This window comes from Anguilla rostrata, chromosome 4, assembly GCF_018555375.3.
Source record: "Anguilla rostrata isolate EN2019 chromosome 4, ASM1855537v3, whole genome shotgun sequence".
NCBI lineage: Eukaryota > Metazoa > Chordata > Actinopteri > Anguilliformes > Anguillidae > Anguilla > Anguilla rostrata.
Window position 1 is genome coordinate 27660988 of NC_057936.1, and position 22751 is coordinate 27683738.

Sequence of the window (22751 nt, forward strand, 5' to 3'; positions counted from 1 at the left end):
GGGGTCTGGGGCCTTCAAACTGACATCAGACTGGGGGGGGGTGCATTCTGTCAGACTTGGGAGTCTTTGAAACAGAAATACATTACAAACTACCACTGAATTTCTGAATTACTCAGATCAGACATTACTTTGTCCAGTCGGAACACATTAACAATAAAGTCTTTTGATCCAACAATAATTTTCCTCTACCCTAGCATATTTCCTACATAGTTAACACGTAGTTGCGGTTCTGGTACACACTGCGCAGACTAACCACATCTGCACTGAAATTTGGTTGTCACTACTTTCATTTTTTCAGGAAGTGAGCTTTGGTTGTAAAATACAGTTGTCACTGTCCTTCATACCCAAACTGTGGGTACTCATGCACACTGCAGCTAAGTATGGTTATCACTCCGATTTGGAGCGCTTAATCCTGTTACTTTCAAGGTTTGGTTATGAAGGGGTGTGACAACCGTATTCCGCAACCAAACTCACTGCCTGACAAACTAAGGGTATGTGCATTAAATGCATACGCTAAATACATGTCACTTTTCATTGGAGTGCTTAATCCTCTGTCTGCTCACTAATCAAAGCATCATGCTATCAGACTGCCAGGAACAATGTTGTTGTTCCATATAACAATTGATGGACACTTAAACATGATCTCACATAAAAATACGATCATCCCTAACATAGTAATGCCACCACATGCTTTGGCTGTTTTTTTTTATTATTCTAGTTGTTGAACTTTCAGTCCCATATCCTGCAGGCACATTGTGAGGTTTTAAAGCCTGAAATGAATAACATAATATATTTAGATTTTAGGGCCCCATTCCAGAGTGCTCTGTTTATGTACCCATGCTATTTATATGGTTTCTGTATATTTCTTCAAACTTGATTATTGAATCAGTTTGTTTATAGAGTGTCATTCCTGGGTCGACGGACAAATACTGTCCAGAGTCTCTGTTTTGAGAGATTAAGAACTGGAGTTTTTCCAGATAAAAATTATTGTCAGCAGATCACAAGCCACTCTTTATCGAGCATGGTCATATTTTACTTATTACATTGTTTTAATTTGTTTAATTTACTATTGTTTTATATTAAGTACAGTACATTTTATATGAAGATAATATGAATGAAGCTATAGATTATATATGTATTAGGATACATTACAAAGATTGTAATGTGCAAAACATTTTAGCTCACAAAACCAAGAACATGACCAGTCATGGTATTTGTTTTGCACCAATCATTGGTAGTGTTATTAGTTTTGCGTATGCTAAAAAGGTTTGCACATGCTAAAGGTCTTAGTAAATCAGGCCCACACCACAGTATCCTAATTGCTTACCAGATACACTCATGCAGAGTTACTGATGGAGCTGATGGGTATTTTAAATGGGGAGTACCAAAAGGCCAATCTTAAGCCGGAAGCACACAGTGTGCCACAGTTAAAATTTCTCCTCCATTGATTTCTCCTCCATTGTTTTATATGAGAGAATGTAAACACCGTATGATTGTAGTGCAGTGCCTGCCCCGACTAGACCCAATAGTCTATTTTTTGTGTTTCATGCAACTTTTGCAAGCGAAAATGTAGAAGTATAGAGGAAAATGTTAAAGTATTAAGGAAAATAGCTTGAAACAATAGCTGGTTGGAGAACTGGTAATATTGGTTGCAAAAACCTTACTTTTTAAGTGATCATTGGTTTCAACCTGTTTCCATGTATTTTCCATGGTTAACAAAGAATTAAAAATGAATTCACCAAATATAGGCTAAATACCAACAATGCAATCATTCAGTCTATTTAGGTAGTGGTAGTTTGATATCCACATTATTTCAACAACATAATAATGAGAATAATAATAATTATTATTATTATTATTATTATGTTATTTACACAGCGCTATACATGACGTTCAAAATGTTTTATGACAAAATGACACGAAACAGAAATAAATGTATAGTTCTGCATTGTGCTAAAAGCTGCAGTGGTTAACTGAGTCATTTCTATTTTTTTGGTGTGTATTCTTTTTTAATTTGTTATAGATTGTAGACCCTAATAGAAATATATATTTTAAAGTAAAGCATTTGGGAAGATGATGAAATGCACCTAAATCAAAAAAAAAAATATATATATATTGTTTGCGTAAATGAACTGCTTACCCATTAAATGTTTACCATTTTTTAAAAAGATTGCTATTTTGGCCGCAGGCCTTTTCCTCCCAGCATGGGTTCTCACTTTTGTGGCGCAACATCGATCGCATCCAGTTGGCGTTGCACTGTTGCACTACAAACATTTCAGCTCGCAGACATGGTGTGTGCTTTTGGCTTTACACTGTAGGTGCGCGCTCCTGCATATAGGCTCTTATAGGGAAGTGAGTCCATTCCTTCGATCCATTCCATGTCTGCCCATGAGCCCTGCCTCACTACTCCACAGAGGGGAAGTCGCTTTGGTCTGAAAGCTTCTTGTAATCGGGAGTGAGACTGACACCAGTACCATGTGTGGCAGATAGCTGTCTCGAGGCAATGATTCGGAGGTCTCCTTGTCACAAAAGTAGAGTCCACTTTGACTTCAGTGAAGAAGTGATCAAGAGAATCTGCTCCTCCAACTCCAGGTCAGCTCCCCTATCTCCTTCCTATTCTCCAAACTCTTCGACAAGTTAAGTACACTTTTTGCGAAAGCATGTTTCATCAAAGGACCCTCAAGCCTTTGGTGAGACTGTTAGCTGCAACTGGATGCTTTCTTTCTCTTTGGTATGGCATGGCAATGCGATGTTTGTCATCAAATGTAGAATATTGATTTTTATTGGTTATTATAAGCAGTTTTTACATTTTATAAGTGTAATATTCAAATTGTTTTATTGCCTTGGGATGTCCTACACTTTCATACTAGAATGTGGTCCAACAAATCAACTTTGCTTACCTTTTTTGTTTAATTTCCTCAATTTAAATGTATTGTTTCTACTTTGTCTAGCATACACAAAGTAAGCTTGCCAAAGTAACGCCTATGTGGAATGACTGCACCCAACAACTTTTTCTTATTGTATTTGATTGCATTGGATTTGGATCATTTCAGGAATCTGGTTATGGCAGATTATGATGGCTAATTGTTTTATTAGCAAAAATGAATAAACACAAGCATGAAGACATACACATCAAGAGCTGAGATACTAAATTTTCTGTGTAAACAGTCAATGACGCATAGGCACAAAAAATGTTGGATACCCTTGGGCTCCAAAGAAACAAGGCAATTTTGACTTACACCAGGGACAATGTTAACTTACTCCGTTGACTGAGGGAATTCAGTTCCCTGTGGGAATTTCCGTGCACTCTAGACATTTTACATTTGTAGAACTGATTGTGTGTGTGTGCGTGTGTGTGTGTGTGTGTGTGTGTGTTTGAGGAACAGTTTGTGGAGGTATCTCACTAGCCATAATGCCAACCGAGATAATCTAATAGATCTAATAATCTAACCGAGATAATGTGAGACGGGTTTGTTGTTAAATGCGCAAATCAAATATAAATATTTGTATTGCAAGATGGTTAATTTGATGGTTAGCAGTTGTTGATCAAATACAGTGCAGTGCTTAATTCATGTACGGGACTGGGTTGATTGATGAGATGAGACATTTATATGTACTTTCATCTGCAGATATTGTGAAAATAGGTAAAAGTGTATAGTTTTTGTGATGTTTGAGATCTGTGATGTATGAGATCTGATGAAGTTTTTAAAAAACATAAATAGTGAGTGTTGTATGTGGTTCATGTAAGTGTGAAGGTCATTTAACAGCCAGTCACACATAGGCACGCCCTCCCACTGACACCCACACAGACATGCACACGCACGTATCCACACACGTTCACAGACCCGCAGAGGCATGCATGTGCGTACACTTACGCGCAAGCACACACACAAGAAAAGAGTGTGGCATACTGTACTATTTGGCCTGAGGTAACCTGCTTTTGTGAAGCTACGCACCCAGGCCCTGTAATGGAAAAATAACCCCTGCTGTAAATAGCCAAGCCATAGAAAGGCTTCTAAAGTAGCGCTTTTGTCCTGTTTGTTCTCATAATACAGATACAGTGCCCTTTCTCCATCTCTGCCAGCTCTCTGAAGGAGAAGTGAAGAGACAACAGTGATGCATGAAGTCATTCTTTCGTTTCCGCTACCACTCCTCAGGTTTTACTTCAAACGCTCAGGTCCAAGTGAGCTTAGTCCGTCCACAATAAAGGCAGATTACTGTCCCACACGTTATATTTTTTTTGAAGGAACCCAGTTATTTTCCTGTTTTGGTGGTGTTTCAGTTTGTCCCGTTGCTGTTACTGGGTTTTGTTCATACCTGCTGGCATTAGCGCTGTAACTCTCCTGAGACAGACATGGGCTCACATCCGGCCACCAAATGGCCGCTAGGCCTCACGGCTTCAGTCAATTCATTAAGCTTTTTGTGTTTCTTGTTTCTTTTTTTTTGGCCTGCTATGTGCATGTTTTTATTTCAGAAGGGATTCAATGCACATGTTCTGTTTTTCAGAGGGGGCTCAATGCGCATGTTTTGTATGCACATGGGGGCTGATGAATTCTCTCCCCCAACACCAGAGCCATTTAGGGAAAAATAACCTTTGGAAAAAATGTAGACAGGGCTGAGAGCATGCAAGCTAAACTAGCTGCTTTTTTCCCCTGCTGAATTCCTGGCACTCCAAATACTTTCTTTCCTTAAAAATGTTTAATGCCTGCCATAATTCATGAATTAATTGTGGCATTGCTTCAGTCACAGCCAGTTAAGCTACTTGTTGCTGAAACAGGAACCTCAGACACTTGTGTATTGGATGGAAATGACTGGCCCAGAATGCACTCTTCCCTTTGCTGTTATTGCGATCGCTGTAGTGTTTCCTTCTTGACCGCCATAGTATATCTCAAAGCCTTCAGCCCTGTCCTGTGACTATATGACTAACAGTCCTCTTAATCTCTTCCTGCAGCTGCTTATTACCCATACTTTGGAGGGACAGAATACCCTTTCTCTGTCCCTCTGCTTACTCCTCCAGTTTCCATGGGGGCCATTTAGCCATCCTGTAAGAGTACAGGACAGGACGGATGAGGGGCCTGTGATTCATCACCATGAGAACATGACAGGGCAGGCTGAGCTGGGACCTCAGCTTTGCGCTTGATGTGTCTTTGCAGATTATGCACGCTAACTACAGTGTAGGCCAGCATGGGACAGGGGTCAAGGGCCAGGGGTCAGAATTGGGGGCTGGGGATTACTTTCCCCTTGGCTGAGCGAGCTGGGGCCCATCACAGGCCAGAAATCTGTCAGGGCCTGATCCAGCTGCAGGGAGTCCTGTATGCGTCCCTTACCATGATGCATCAGAGTGCGTCATGGCAGCACAACCTTCTCAGCTGAAAAGTGAGCATTGGATAATCCTGTTAGGCCTTCTAGTGCACAATATACTCCAGATATTTCATCTGATAAACAGATATAATCTGTAAAATAAAGGATTTGTCCTGCACTTGCGGAGCAGTTGAAATGTTAGATAAATATTTCCTGTCTGTCTGCTGTAGGAGAAATGGCATTTAGTAGGAGGGGTTCATGCAGAAAGGTATTCAGCCAACATGGTGGTTAGCAAGAAAAAGTCTCCTTTTTTGTACTGTAACAAGAGGATTTCAGAGATCTAAAGTTCTGTCTCTTCATGAAATCCTCTGATAGTAGTGTCTTGTCCAAAGCCAAGTTATGTGGCCCTAACGGTTGTGTGTGATGGAGCGTTTTGAGATTAGGGGATGACAGATTGTGGTATGAGACATGAGTGTGAAGTGATTGTGGTGACAGCACAAAGTGAGAGACTTTGTCAAATGTTTTTCTTGGGACACTGCAGCAGAGAAATATTTGGATTCCCAGAGAAGGCCTAGCTTCAGGCCTTTCTGGCCCCATTCACACTTTTGAGGCTTGACAACCAAAGTTATTAACTGGAGTCGTTCATGTTCTGTGTCTGTACACATACGCATATTTAGTAGACTGAGAACACCTAGGCCTACATGTTGAATGAGTAACAGGGCTCACTCCTGTATTTACAGCACTGTCAGTAAGTTTGTAATAATGCGATGTTTGCTCTGAATATAAGTCTTGCATTTCACATATCGCAAATGTGTACACATAATCTCCAATGTCAACAAACATTCAATTTTTGTTGGTATCTGCCGAGAGAAGCCAGAGAAGACGTGTTTCCTCGTGTGATCCGGCAGCGAATGCAGAAATGTTGAATAAAGCTTCTGTTAACAGTACTCAACAGTTTGCTCTAAGTTGGAAATTCTTCTTCTGGTTTTAAAGAGTGAAAGGAAGTCAGGGAGCCTTACGTAGTTAATCCCTGCGCGTCTGCTACCAGTTGTCAAAGCTCATTTCCGTCCATACTTGCACAACCAAGCTTGTTGCATAGGAGTATGTTTTGGTAATTACTCCCTGTTTCAAGCAGGATTGGTTTCTACTAGTTGCCTCTCTTGTTCATTTGTGTACTAAATGTGAACTTAGAGTAACTGTATTAAGTACTAAAATGATAAACGACAACCGTATTTAGCTGTAGTGTGAACGGTGCCTCTGTGACTTCACTACAGAATGGCTGCAGGTGGTGGCTGATGGCAGAAGGTCTAATAGTGAAGGATATGCTGACTTATTGTTATACAGTACTGCTACTAATTATGGAAACACTATTCTTAACATTTAGTACTCTTATCGTGCTTGTACTTATGTCTGTGCCCTTTCTTCTGCTGTTTTTTTCTTGGAGCAATTTTCATATGTAAAAATGGATTCTAAATGGTTATCTTCTTAACCATAAGTGGTAAAGACATTATGTGACCATCAGTAATTTGAAATAAAGTGTACAAGCCAAAATGGTTCTTCTTTGCATGAATATTATCATTTATGTAGAAAAATGGACAAATAAATAAATGTTCAAGATGATTATAAAATTTCCAGCAATAAGATGCTCAATTATGCCGGTATGAATGAACTAACAAAAACATGTGTCACCCTGTTACATGCTAGTTGTGCTTGATTATGCTTTGTATGCTGAAATTTGAAATCTGGGCTTATTTATCAAGCTTTATTATTTAGCTTATGGCTATCCTCACACATGGTATTCACAATGGTAAATGGACTGCATTTATATAGCGCTTTTATCCAAAGCGCTTTACAATTGATGCCTCTCATTCACCAGAGCAGTTAGGGGTTAGGTGTCTTGCTCAGGGACACTTTGACACGCCCAGGGCGGGGATCAAACGGACAATCCTCCAACTGCCAGACAACCGCTCTTACCTCCTGAGCTATGTCGCCCCTATAGAATCAGCAGAATCAGTATTTGAAATCACCCAATGGGGCTGTTACTTTTTCCAAATTAAGTTCGAATGACTCTCATAAATAAGCGAAAATCATTGGAATTTCTATAAACTTTCTGCCTTTAAAATTTCAATAAAATGCTTAAATGTGTAATTATTATGGCCCTGGTTTAATTTCCCGCCAAACCTGTAGCTATAGCTTAAATATGCTATGCTAGAGCTAAGAAATAATGACAACAGTATCTTGAAGTTTTATGAAACAAAATAAAACTGGGGAAGATCATATTATGCCAATAATAATATGATGCCGTTCACAGCAATAAATGACTCATTAGATCAACTGTTGCTCAAACTGATTTGTCTCCAATGGCATAACAGCAGTTACGCTGACCATGGAATGCTGTGCCATTGGAATGGAGGACTTTTCAAAATCAGCATTTTACCCCGTTTAATCATATGCCAATTCAAAAATAACCCAATAAAGGCTATGTCGTTCAGAATTTTGTATCTTGTTGCAGATGCGGGATGAAATAAAGGGATGAGTGGGATGAAATATGATACAAACAGTGTTCCGTCTTCTGATCAAAACAAATTTTTTCCCATGCAGGCTAATAGCATAAAAAACCTAGGAGCGATTTCTATTTTAATTTACGCATGTTGAGCAAGCTCATTTTCAACTTTTCATTCAAATTAAGCACTTTCCCTTTGAATATCGCAGTGATACCAATGGCTATGTAAATATTATGACCAATAACAGACATTGGCTCAAAGAAACAGGAATATCATAATTATTTTGTTGTGGTTCAAGTCTGGGTCATCACGCTGTCATTATTTTAAAAAAGACCTTGGAATATCTGCGTTGATAGAACCCAGTGTTTTTTTCCTGCATTTGGCTATTTTTTCTGAGTTAAAAACATAATATTCTGCATTAACGTGACCACTGATGAACCCTGTAATATTTTCAAACGTTAACTGAAGTGTGGTAGAGTTACACTTTTTCTTGGTTCCTCCATTTGTTTATCGTACTCCTTGATACTGAGCGCTACCATGAGTGCAACATGAATTATGTATATTTTATGCATCTTTTTTTCACTTAATTTTAAACATGTATATACGCAAGCGTGCATTTTTCTGTATAACGCACATTGGATTTCCTTGTGTATGAAATGTGCTATATAAATAAACTTGAACTTGAGCGCTGAGTGCAGCTGGGCACCTTATTTTACCTAAGTAACGGGACTACTTAATTAAAGTCTTAATTAAATATTCAAAATGTTACATTTTCCAAGGGGTTCAAACAAGTTTGATTATCGAACAAGAAATTACATCCTTTTCTCACAATATCAGAGCACACTAGGGGAAACTGGAAGCTGGACTCAAAATGTCATGATGACCTTGTTTCTGAGGAGGGATGGAAACATCTGTGTGAATTGTATCAGGGATGAATGTATTGTTGTGACTGTATTAGATAGCTGTGTGCAGTGTAGGAGTAATGACAGCGGCTTGGGACCACAGAATTTTCTCTCATAGCGCTCTGTCCTTTTTGCATTTGAAGTCTTGTTCAGTGAGTCCTAAGATAAAGATGTACACTTACTGTTCTAGTCATTGATAAATGGTAAAATAACCGCGTTTTCTTCTCATGTATTGTAAATCATTTGTAAATAATAGAATTTCGGAGAGGTTGAGATCTGGCGCTGCGTGTTCGTTCTGTACGCATAATCACTTTTAGTTCACTTCTGATTGGCAGCCCACTAAATTGGTTCAAATATAAACAGCATGCTAATTACGAACATGTGCTGCTTTCAGGATAAAACTCCTTTAACATCTCAGCTGAATAAAACTTAATATCATAGGATTCGTGTTATTTGATGAGTATGATCTTGCTTTAATAATAGGTGGGGCACAGAAAAAGTTTTTGCTCATTTTGTGGGTTGTGGGTTGAGAAGGCTGTGGAACCCTTGGTGCTGTACACAGTATGGATTGAAAAGGGGTGGATTGTGAGTGCGTGCCCTGTTTGTGTGTCTCAGCTTTGATGTGGAGAATGGCCCGTCCACCAGCTGCAGTCCACTGGACCCCCAGGCCTCTCCGGGTTCGGGCCTGGTCCTGCACACCAACTTCCCCGGACACAACCAGCGGCGAGAGTCCTTTCTGTACCGCTCTGACAGCGACTACGACCTCTCCCCCAAGTCCATGTCCCGCAACTCCTCAGTCGCCTCCGAGCTGTAAGTCCCACCCCCCTCTTCTGCCTTGCATGTTAGCGCCAGCACAGCTGAGGCTTGGCTGTCTCAACCTCAGCACAGGCCCAGGAGATAGCAAGTGTTCCGTCTGATTTCTGCTCAAACATTTATAATACGTTTAAACTGGATCATCCATACATACTATGTAAAGGTGGCTACATTTGCTCTGCAGTCTTACCTGGACTGTGTGTCAATCTCTCTTTGGTTTGCAGAGTGTAAATCACCAGAAGCCTAGTAATATGTCACTCAGTATCTTTATGACTGTAATCAGGGTGGTCACTGTTGGTTATGTAAGAAAGCCTGTTGAATAAATCTAATCTATGTATCTAATGTATAGTAACACTGCCAAAGTGTGTGAAATAGTACCAGGTAATTCACCCATTTTGAGTGTGTTTTAATGAACTTTGGATTCCAGATAGTTTTTGCTTAGGTTGAATGCATTTTTTCATTTATGGTGTGGAAATGTGTGAAATATCACTATCTCAGTCCTGTCTGTCTTGAGTTTTAGTGATTGTCATGTGTTTTTTTCATTTGCAGACATGGAGATGACCTGATTGTGACACCTTTTGCTCAGGTAAATGACTCCTAACCTGTGGGATCAGTTACCTGCTTTAAAAGTTTTTTTTACATTTCAATGTCATCTCCTTGAAAATTGTCCTTGGTACTGTTCTAGGAATTTTTCACCAAGCATTATACCATGTGCTTTCTAGGTACTTGCAAGTCTTCGTAGTGTGAGAAACAACTTCACCGTGCTGACCAACGTACAATGTGCCTCGAACAGGTAAATGCCTCAGGTTATTTTGAATTGCAACTCTGAATTTACATTTTAGTTAATGTTTTGTGTTCCTTGGTACCTTGAGTGTACTTGTTTTCATTCATGTACTGTACTGTAATATCTGACGGCCCTTAAGTTCTATGTCAAGAAATGTGTTTTTAGTGTGTGTTGCGATATTGACACTTTAATATCTGCTCATACTGGACATATTTAGGCCAGTCAGAGTTGGTTATTATATTGACCACTAGAGGACACACTTCTCCATATTTTGTACTTGTGAGCATACAGTGGTGTTTTTGGTGCTGAATTTTATTCTAAAATTCTTATCTTCTGGAAGAGAGGTTATGTGCATTGGAAAAGAAAATTGATTTTGTTGCAAATATAGCATGCCTGCAATTATCTTACTTTACAGGTGTAATCGTGCTTACAAAACTTATAAACAAGTATTTTTATCCCATCACTGGAAATGGGAGAAATACAGTCTGATTTCAGTTTGAGAATTAAACTTGTATGATACTTTTTTTTAAATTTCTTAAAAATCCTAATTTGTATTATAAACCTAGTTTGAAATTTTCATTTTTTCATCCTCATACCATTTCATACCATCTTCAGTTCATTTGGTTTAACTTGAATTTCAGTATTGAGACATAATAAAAACAATTATTGGGGGAAAAAGCATCATGCAAAAACTCTTTTTGTTTCAGAGCACCAGAGTATACACAGTCAGCCATCTGCTACTGAAACATTATTCAGTAATGTGGGGTGCTGATTAATACAGGTTATATTGTTTATAATTATGAATACATTATGTATTTCATTCCATGATTTAGGGTGAAGAAATCACACTTCACACAAGAAGCACCATTTTGAGTTTGCAACTTTGCTTGAGTAAATGTATATTCGTTTAAAGGCCTGAAACGCTAATTAGTTTCAATAGCCAATGATTTCAGTTTAATTCAAAGATGTAGGAGTTCAAATTAACTTCATCACCATGATCAATATTATCTTGTCGCCAACAAATGAAAAAAATCAACATTCCCTTCCCTGTTAAAAAAAGTAGAAATAGGATAAATAGATGTGTAAGTGTGGGGTTTTTTATTAGGTCAGCAGCCTGTTTCTCATTTTGTGGCAGTTGTACTGTGCTGCCAGTGCTGTCTTCTCTGCCAGGATCTGTAATATATGCCACAGTGTAGCAGTAATGGAGAGTGCATCTCTCAACTTTGGAAATTGAGGGAAGTACAACATGAACTAAGGGTAAGGTCTGTACTCAGTGTGTACTAGCATTTTAATCTGTTGGTTTATTTGATGTCATTTTACCAGTGTTCAGCATATGCGATCGTTTAACTATGAGGTCAGTTTGTCCAAATATGGAACTTGGTACTATTGCCAATCTGGTGTTGCAAAGTTTGCTTGTCCCAGGGGTCAGTGTACAATAGTGTCTCTCTCTTTCTCTGTCTCTCTCTCTCTCCCCTCTCTTTTTCATCTCACTCGTTATATCTTCTGTAGTTCGTGGGCTAGTTGAGGGGAAATGAGCACACACTCAGGGCTTTCCCTCTTTTTAAATGCTTAGCTGTTTCTTCTTTAAGAAGAAATCTGGAGCAATGTGGAATTTCTGTATGATTCTTCCCGTCATACAATCAGGAATACAGTCTAGTGATTTGTATCATTGCCCCCATTTGAAACTATGTTTGGCTGTTATATTTGTGCAGATATATAAAACTGGTACAAGGGTACTGATGTTACAGTACACTGATCCAGAGATAAATACCGGTGTAAGTGAAAGTTCTTTCTATCCCTTTGTTCTTATAAGCACCAGACAAAGCGAGGCATTAGTGTACATCCATTGGCACAGCACAGTCATGGTCTTCACACTATGCTATACACTTTTGCATCTTGTAGGCAGCTGTTGCTGGAGTCCTGGCACTTTGCACGATAGTATAATACATGGTTAATAAAAAGAACATTTACCTATTGGATCAACATTATATAGTTATAATTCTGTTTTGTGTGGTATTCTGTCATGCCTTATTTTGTAAATGCATTTATTAACTTTAATTTATTAATTAATTAATTTATTAATAAAATAAAGATAAAACAAAAGAAAATGGGCATGACTTACCTTAACATTGTAGCCTGAACAAAGAAGGTAAACACTACAACAGTTAATCTCAAAATTACATCATATTTCCTGAACTTTGATGCCTGTGTAGTTTACATTTTCGGTTGTACAGGAGAGTAATTTCTTTGCAAAAAAAATCATTGAAATATGTATTGTTTTATTCTCATTTAGCACATCCTAAGCTATAATAGAACAAAAATCAAACTGGGAGAGTTTTTGGGAGAACTTTGTTATCTATACCCAGTTTTACCTTTCTGTCTTTATTCATATCCCTTTCTCTTTCTTTTGAATTTTGTATCTGTCCATCCGTTTTTGTACATTTTAAGGCATTTTCTTTGTTTGTATATGTGTGTGCTTATGAGAGTTTGACTGTGTCTGTGTACGTGCTTGCCTACGTGTGTACTGTGCACACGTGTGTACGTGCATATATCTTTGTTTAAACTGAGAGAGTCACGGTTCTCCAGCGGACTATAGAGGATCTCTGATACAAAGATATGGCCGGTTGCAATCATCAACAGACCTGAAAATAAACAATATACAGAAGAAACAATATAATTTTATGTTGAAGTAGTTTGTGCATCTGTTATCACTTTCACATCATCTGTGAGCGTGTGCTCAATGCAGGTTGTATCAGATAGACTTTTCCAGTGCTCTAGCTTATGTCTGTGGTGTTGTGACTGTTCGTCTGTGTGTCTGTCTCCACAGGAGGTCACCTGCTGCCAGCCAGCCACCTCTCACCAAAGTCTGCCTGCCAGGTGAGCCCACTGCCTTTACCGCAGTTTACCCATTGATGCGTCAGAGAACGCACCTGAAAACAACATACATAATACTGTCTCTTGTCTGGTTTTAAGTTAACCTAAGAATTCATCCCCCTGAAAGGCTTGCCCTATAAATGTCAACTTTTATATTTCTTCAGCTGTGGTTTGTGGTAGCATGTGAATGTTTGTTTGTGTCTCAGTGCCTGCTCCAAACCAGTAGAGCTCTCTACGTGACCGTCTTCACACTTGAACTCATAACCCTCCTTAATCACTCATCTGCAGTGCTGGACTTCATCTAATAGTGTAATTACGCTGTCCACACTGAGCTAGAGCCAGTCTGCATTTAGTCTTCCCCTCTCTTTTCATGACTGGAGGAAATGGACCACTGAAGGGCTGAGCACTCATCGCCTGCACTCTCAATCTCTCTCGCTTATTTAGAGCAAAATTTGTTCACAATGAACTTAAAGCGCTCCTGGGAATGATACAGTGGACAATTCAGAGAAGCTTGTTGCAGTGGTGACGCAAAGATGTGGGAAAGCTGTGGAATGGGTGTTGTACAGTAGAAGTATGTGCGGTTGTATTTAAGGCGAGCACGATGTCATAGGTTCTGCTTCTCACCAAGATATGCATTGTTTCATTCCGGCGCGATTGCTCACTGTCATTGTTTACCAAGCAGTACCACGGAATAAATGCCTAAGGTCATAGCTGCACAATACATAAAACATACTGCTTTGTCGCACTGATGATGCAGATCAACTGGTGCACTGCCAAATGGAAAGAAGTGACAGTTGGTAGCACACACTTCTGAAGATGTGTGGGAGCCTACTTTCCTTAATCAATGGAGCACCCTTCAGTGATGGGGGTTCCAGGAATATGACAGGCCCTTGCAGATGAGGAGGAAGATGGGGCATCAAAACAACTGGTTCCAAATTTTAAAAGGAATTGGCGCGCTTTAGTGGGGATTGAGCCGCCGAGCTTGTTTTGCTGGATCTGTCTTTTGGGCCGCAGTCAGAACGGGATGCCTCAATAATGACTTCATTAGGTGCGGAGGAATGTGAGGTCGCCGGGCGAGTGTGAGAGAGGGCCCCCGTGTTTACGGTTGCGATGGGGGCCCGTGTGGGACGGGGGCCGTTTGAAGCGCAGCGGCCTGTGACAGAGGTTCCATTGTGTGTTGGCGTGGCTTTGGCTGGACCCGCACGGGGAGGGGGGGTGGGGGGCGGGGGGGGGAGGGGTGTTCCTGTCAGCTGCTGCTGTTGGGCTCTAATTGACGTCAGCACACTTGCATGTGGGTTGTGTTGACTTCCTCTGAGCGCAGATGGACAGACAGTAGCATCCTGTGCTGATCAGGTGGGAGGGTGACTAGACCTCAATCTTAGCAACACCAGCGTTGTGTTTCGTGTTAAGTGTGCTTTGATAATCATTTCCTGCGTTTAAAGAGCTTCTAGGAACCTCTGTAAAGTTATTGGAACATGGACTTATCTTAGCATTTCAGTAGTATTTAGAAATTAAATACGGGGCAATTGTTTGACTGAACAGAGTTTACTAAAGACACATAAGGGGTTTTTATTCTAATCATCAAATTGCACCATCCTGAATGTTCTTTGGAAAGCCCTCTCACTGAAGCTCTGTGCAGTAGATATTGTGGCCTCAAAGTGTACAGTAGGTGTACCATATTAATCCCCTGAATGTAGACATTAGGCAAGCTGTCACAAAACGTATGTGTTTAAACAGAAGAAATACACTGATCTCTGTTTGTCCCTTGGACCATATGCAGTGTTCGTAATGGGGCAAACCCCCTCAGTCATTATAGCCCTTATGATGTAATCACACCCCGCTCTTTTTTCTGTGGCAACAAAGACAATGAGGAAAAGGAAAAACTGATTTCCTGCACTGTCCTGAGCTTTGTCCTCCGTGTCAGCCAAACAGGGTTAATGCACAGGAAAGGGAGCGCAGATTTTTCCTGTTTTTCAGTCACTGTCGTAACCTGTTGGATGAAACAGTAGTTGTTTTTCAGAAAGACTACCTGTGGGCCGGGATGGTGGGAAAGTAGGACGAATCTGTTTGCACTCGCCCCCTCCCCTCCATAGTCGTGACACAGGGTTGTGTTCCTGCAGTTAGCTCACATGGCACAGTAACCAGTCATGTGTGGACAGCACCCAGTCAGTATTTGAACTTATGGAAAAATCTAAGCCTTCTGTTCAGTATAGAGCATTCTGATGCACCCAGGAATACTGTGTTCTTCATATAATGCTAAGTTCTGCTTGAATACATTTTCTATGTGGCTGATATTGTAGTTGTACTGTATGCTAGCAGAAAAAGAACAACTCAGCTTTGTCTCTCGTAGTGTGACAGTACAGATGTAGGTGAAAGATGGTGTTATTCAGTAAAAAACTGGTTTGTCATGTCTGCATTGATGATCAGATTCAGCCTTTACTGTATGGAATGTTGTTATCATGGTCAGATGTGTGAAAAGTTTTCTGTGCATGCTCAAGTGGAAAGGTTTTCACCATTTTCTGTAAGATTCCACTATGGGAAATCCCAAAGCCATGGTGTCTTGGGACTTCTGGGAAATGGAAACAGAAATAGATTCAAATTATAGTTGTTCCTACTTCTGTCTGTGAACATTCCTGTAAAACCAAAGTTTGTATCCAAATTTTATATCCAATCTTAGTCAATTATATAATTTTATTTCAGCTTAATTTGTGCTGTATATTACAGCAAAAAGAATAGGGGTAGATAGTTATACTATCAGCTGACAGGTCAATACCAATTTGTAAACCTAATGTACTTCACCTTCTGATATGGTCTCCTACATTACAACATTCATGTTTACAATCATGAAAAGATTTAGGTATCTAGAGATAGTAAAGGCATTACCTAATGTGTAAGCTAGTTAACTGGTGGTTAATGGTTTAGTCCCTCTATGACAAATCTTACCTAGTAATGCTAATTCCCAGTTATAATTTAAGAAAACCTGTTAAATGTAAGTTTTGGCACACATTTACATAATGGTTTGGCATATATAACCTGGGAAGAGGTAAACTTGGTTCCTAGGTGACCATTGTAGGCAAGCAAACACAAAACACAAAAAATAACTGGTTAGCTAACACAACAGGGGCAGTTGAAGCTAAGTACTAAGTTGAAAATGCAGAATACACCTCTGCTACTATGTAGTGTCAGGTTTTTACGGTATTAAAATTGCCTTGCCAACAAGCTAGTTTTACTGTATCTGTTAGCAAGATAGCTGAAGTTAGTTGATGTCTTCCTGGACCAGCAATGCAGCATTATAACAGTCACCATGGCAGCAATTTATTCTATATGTATATAAGTATACAACAAAAAATCAGGCAAAAGATAACTTTGCAATGCATATTTTCAGTTTTTCAATTTTTTCAATAAAATAACTAGTTAGTATATCTTAATTAGTTTGTATATGCAGTCTAATAATTCAAAAGACCATATGGAGAGGAGAATTAACATCCCTGTTTGTAGCTTTATTTATCTATTTTGTTAGTGCACGTAAATGCCAACCTAACACTGGTTATTCTGAGGGGGTGGGGGGATTCTCTGTGGGATGGTTTTGTCCGTTTATGTCCTTTAAAACCAATGTGAGTGACTAATTGACATATTGACATTTATGGTGCTTTTATTCTAACACTCAGTGTGTCACTTTTGTGTAGTGTTTTTAAAGTAGAAGCAGGTTTCAAGGGCAGTTGCATATAAATGCAGTTAGTGTTCCTTTTTGTCTATTTTGTGTAACATGCTTGAGATCAAAGGACTAAACACTACACTCAGCTCAATTGTCTTTGGGGCCTTTTAAGTAAAAATGAATGCATTGAAACATTTTAAGTCATTTTGTGGAAGATCCTGGTGCTATAATAATGTTATTTAATGAGCCAGCACTTGTAGTAGTGGCAAAGATGTCCTAGCCCTCCTGACCAGACAGGCTGATGTAGATCTACGTGCTGACATGACGCGGATGGAACAGCGTACCTGCTTTTGTCGGGGGCTTTTGGTTTTAGGTGACATTAACCACAAACAGAGACACTCAACGTCTGTGCCTTTTTCCTCATACTTAACTGTCAGAGTAACAAGCCTCTCTCACCTTTAAGAGTGAGCCAGGTGGGTCCAGCTGTACATGTACGTGGGAGATGGCCAGCCATCGGGATAATAATAGTTCTTTCTCCTGCACCTGTTGAGCGCATGTTAGCATTGACTGCTGACTCCCTAAGGAGCTGGCAGTTGGCCTGTCGGGGGTACGTGATGCCACGCATGTGGTAGCTGACAAGCCCTCCATAACCAATTCCAGCACGCAGTCACCAGGACGAGTCACACACAGAGCTGTGAGAAGCATCTGGAAGTCTGCCACTCCAACACCCCCCCCCCTTCGTCCCTGGGTGCCACCACACAAATAACCGTAAACACACAGGATGCTTGTTAATTCAGGGCAGCAGTTTGTCGTCTACAGTGTCGGCTAGAGTGTCACTTCTAGAATACGTATCGTTTACAGACCATGGATTTAGAGACCTAGACTGGCTTGGATTTCAGGATGACATGGAATCATTCCCTTCCCTGGTCACTGAACTTCCAGTAAGTGTTTACTTTTTGGTGTACGCCTCTTTCCCACTGTAAAACCACAGAAAGAACATGCATAGTCTCTGGGCTGCTCTGTGAACCTGCTCTTTGAGAATAGCTTAATTCTTTTCTGAGGTGCATAGTGGCCGTGAGGTCAGACATGTAATTTCTTTTGAAGACCGCTGAAGTCTCCTCAATCGGTGTGTTAAACTAGAATTAAGCATGAGTTATGTTTAACAGCCCTGCCCATTCTTTCTTTTTAACAACCTCCAAGGGCCATACGTAGGTTGTTACTCTCCAGCACCACTGTATAGTCAGAATTCACCTCAGAACACTGATTGCTAACGTATTTTGATAGCTGTGGAAAACACACAGTGAAAATGCTGCAGTTTAAACAGACAGAAAAGCAACATGTGAGTGAACACGTCACACTCGGTCTCTGGCTGGAGTGCGTCTGTCATCTGAGTGACAAACAAAATCTTTTGTTCATTTGTAGTGTAAAATCACAGGCTGCTCATCAAAATATGCCACCGAAATTGCAGTTAATGAGCCAGATGTCTTTGTGAGTGTGGCAAATTGCATCTGCTGTTGTTTGCTGATGACCAAAGCGCTCAATCTTTTGCCATAATCTTGCAATTTTGCCAACATCTATGAGGGCATTACGTGTCTTGTGCCCTTGTTTGTGAGTTAAGCACAAAAGAGGAAGTATCACCTTGCTGAGACGGCCGCAAGCCCGCTTTGGTGTCACGGTCGACCCCTGCCATTTCTTGTAAACTGGCAGAGTGAGGCGCTGATCACATGATGCATTTATGGACCTATTTGTGTTAACATGTGATGGAGATTTTTTCTTCTGTTTCTCACTCAGACCTCGAGAGCGGGGTTATGTATGAAGAAACAATAACTAGTTACTGAGTTACAGTTTATTTCTGAGGTGAAAATATAGTCTGTGCACTGCGATGCAGTGCCAGGAATCACAGCAGCTTATGTGGGCACCTGTGTGTTGTGGTGTGGTGTGAGGTTTATACTGGCTGCAATCTGAGGACTGACCAGGTAACAATGAGACCAGTCAGCTAGTCTGTGTGCTGTCACTTGGAGATCAGGCATACAGTCAGTCAGACAGTGTGCTGTCACAGTGAGACCAGTCAGACAGTGTGCTGTCACAGTGAGACCAGTCAGACACTGTGCTGTTACAGTGAGACCAGTCAGACACTGTGCTGTCACAGTGAGACCAGTCAGACACTGTGCTGTTACAGTGAGACCAGTCAGACACTGTGCTGTCACAGTGAGACCAGTCAGACACTGTGCTGTCACAGTGAGACCAGTCAGACACTGTGCTGTCACAGTGAGACCAGTCAGACACTGTGCTGTCACAGTGAGGCCAGTCAGACTTTTAGTGTAAGATTACTCTTACAGTTCAACCAGTTGTTCAGACAATGTGCTGCCAAGGTTAAACGATTGCTGCTTATCCGCATTTCCCTCATCAACTCTAGTGCCCTGATTATTAGTGGGGCATCCTCATTACATCCTCCATATGCACCGTTCAGTGTATACCATGACCACGTTCTTGCCTCTCGTGTGCTCTCTCTCTTTGTCTCTCTCTCACACACACACACCCATACACACACACACTTTGACTAAAAGGGAAGTGTGAGGCAGATAAACACATTGGAGATCATGTAGGTCAACATGAATGGACTGGAACTTGCCTGCATGACATCATAATGAATACTCACCTTTCCTTATAACCAAAGAAGTAAAGGGATGGGCTGGCTATGTGCGTATGCAGTGATGCTGTCACTCCTCCGGGTATAACTAATCTTGTCATCTACATCTTCAGTTTATAATAATCTCATCTCATAATCTGTTATGAACCAGTATGTGGGTTTTAAACTTGAATATATGTGAACACATAGTTATTACAGTACATAATCTATTGCATGCCCTTGCAAGTCACTGTATAGATCTTGAAATATAATATAATTGACAACCCCTGTTTATTCTAGTTTTGTGTTCTAAGAGTAAATTGGGTCATGTAATCATGATGTTATATTTTCAAATAAATCAAAGAGAGTAAAAAGATGCTGTTTTTTTATCTTAGATTAGCTTTATATTTCAGGACCCAAGGCAAAGCCACTTTGGCCTTGAAAGAAGCAAAAGTTTAATGGAGTGCCAGGTATAAACCAGAGTCAGGCCAAAATCAATTTTGACATGAGGGCATCAAGGCCAAACTATAAAAGCAGTAATCCAGTTCATACAACCTAAAGTCACAAGACACATACTGTATACAAATATAAATCAATTTAAACCAAATCTATTTATTAAAACCATAAAATTCAAATATGGCAGGTACTGGTAAGTGCTCTGATTGTATGTAGATGGATGTATATTTATATTAATCTACTGAATTAATTTCTATTTCTGTTTCCACTAATGTATACTAATATTTATCTTTCTTTACATTTTATTTAAAGTGTCTATCCTTAATTGTTCAGTTTCAGTGAATTTAGCAACATCTGTGGTGACAAATTACAATTACATTGTAATTATGACTAGCCAGAATGTATTTGTAGATATCTAAAATGTAATTATGGATAGACAAGCGAAGCTATTAAATGTTAAAAGGGCTTGCCATATGCATCTTTCTTACATGGACGCTCTCCTGTTAGGTCAGTGTAAGTAACGTTAGCCCAACAGTTGTGACGTGAATGCTTGCCTGTGTGACGTAAAAGTGTGCAAGGGTGAGATAAACCCGCTGCCCATGACTCATGAGCATGAGGCTGGCATCAAACAGCGCTGTGGAAAACACTTCTGCGCATTACTTACTGGAGGATGGGCAACATTTTTTTCTTTGCAGTGCAGGTACTTATTTTTAAAAGGGCATTAAGGCCAAAATGCAGGGCATCCACGGCAATGACCGTATGGCCAGTGTGTAATTCAAGCCCTGGTATTTACATAGGAACATACCAGAGACAAACTGATTACAGTGTGGTGCTCTACCATCATGCATAATATTACAGTGCTCTATTGTATTTCAGCATCACATAATAACTGAAAGAATCTGGTCCTTAGTGAAATACAATATTAACTTTTGAGCTGCCTCCCCTCTGGGCTGATTGGGTCTAGTGGTTTGTGGAACGTGGAGTAAGTGTACCTTGTACCAGCTGGAGGAGGTAGGCCTATTCTTTTTTTAAGTGGCTACTTCTTTCACCAGGTAAAGACAGGTAATTTAATGGGAAGGTTACATTGGTCTGGTTCCCTGAGCATTGCATCACAGGCCATGAAATTTTAGTTAGGAACGAGGGGAGAGCCTTGGCTCTCTATAGGTTCACTAAGACCTCACGTTCTCTATCATGGTGCTTTGAGGCATTCCATTGGGAATCAGCACCTATTCACTTTGTACTTTGAGTATTGTCTATACATGGAATTGCTTTTGTCAGAATTCAGTTTTGTGTTTTAAACAATTACCCAAAGATAACTGCAATGCATCTTTTTCTCAAGCCATGGCAAACAGAGATTATAATATCTATTATAATATCTTAGTGTTACTAAGTTTATTTAGTAACGCCTTGATATTATGATGTGTGTTTGATGAGCAAAACATTAGTTGCAGATATATCAGTCACGTACATAGCCAGACAGGCAAAACTGAAGGCCAGTTAAGCATGTGACTTCTCTGACATAACAGCCCATCAGAGTGCTCAGGCTGGTTGGTGGGCAGCTGTGTCATGCTGTCAAGCAGGCAGTAAGACTGCTGATACATCTCTGAGATAGCAGCGGTCTGCGGCTCAAATTATTTCCACTCATCGCACCCACCTGCTGTCCTCTGTGGCTGTCTGGTCAACAGAGCAGACTGTCTGAACACATCCCCAGTCCACTGCGTGTCGCGATAAAACGAATTCCCAGCAAACATTAACTTTCTGGCACTCTGACCCCTTGCTACAAATGCGAAGGCCTGTGTCCTAGTTTGAATGCCACCCTGACCAGCCTTTTCAGACACACACACACATCAAACCGAGCCCCTGTCCATGCCTGCCCTCCCCGTGCCGCCATATTTAAAGACGGCGCGATAATACGGCGTGTTAATATTCCGGCGTGACCGGTGTTATCCGTGCACCGTAAGGACATGAGCAGCATTAGAGTCATGCACATACGGCACAGACTGGGCAGCCCCCCGTGGGGAGTGCTCTGAGGAGGTTCCGTCCGCTCAGAGGGAGCATTTGCACACACCGCGGTATCAACGCGGCTTCTGCTGAGAGGCCCGCGCCGGAGGTGTGGAATATCACGCCGTCTTCCCAAAGCCCCTCCGTTCTCTTTTCGCCTCTGTCGATGCAAGTTGTGCTAGTGCTTTTATTTTGCTCAAACTCCTGGAGACAGTGCCATAACAAACCCCAAGCTCGGGTCCTTCCCTGAGGTGAGCGGTGACCCTTCTTCGGGCAGCTGGTGTGTTTCATCACGGACGCCATGCTTCAGTGGATCCTTCGGTCTTCAAGAAAACAGTGGCTACAGCGCAGTGAAAATCTGAATAGGGAGGCTGTGAGAAAGTTACATGTCTTAAGTCTCTCTTGAGGGACCGCACATGACCCATGCAAAACCTGAATGAATGACTCATGCAACGTAGGAGAGTCATCTATTTCTAAACTGTTTAATCATTAGACTTATAATAATTGGCCTGTTTTGTGAAATGTTCTTCATTTAATCGGTAACCTTGCTCTTGATATAAATACAGATTATTACCTTCACCTCAAAAATGAAAATTAACCTTATGAGGCTTACGTTATGGTACATTGTGCTAGCATTGTAAACCCTTACCAACCCTCAAGGCTTATACTGAACTTTGTGAAAGGCTATTTATTTATGCTGCCCTGGCATTTGGCACTGCACTGATTAATATATTTTACAGTCCAGGACAGCATATACATTTGCAAGTGTGAAGTCTTTGCACATGGCTGGGATATTCTGCTCTGCTGTGTTTGGGCTGATAAGATTGTTCCT

The 22751-nt window shown here is 40.6% G+C and overlaps 1 protein-coding gene across 5 annotated transcripts in view; it reads left to right on the forward strand.

Moving 5' to 3' along the window:
* Window positions 1-22751, forward strand: part of pde4ba (phosphodiesterase 4B, cAMP-specific a) — a 140186-nt gene that overhangs the window by 95471 nt on the left and 21964 nt on the right. For 3 of the 5 annotated variants that reach the window (XM_064331955.1, XM_064331956.1, XM_064331957.1), the window contains 4 exons: window positions 9323-9517; window positions 10070-10106; window positions 10243-10313; window positions 13132-13181. In XM_064331955.1, coding sequence (XP_064188025.1) covers window positions 9323-9517; window positions 10070-10106; window positions 10243-10313; window positions 13132-13181 — 353 coding nt within the window. Of the gene's footprint in view, window positions 1-2437; window positions 2593-9322; window positions 9518-10069; window positions 10107-10242; window positions 10314-13131; window positions 13182-22751 lie in introns of those variants that run through there. The other 2 variants (XM_064331958.1, XM_064331961.1) reach the window with 2 other exon arrangements.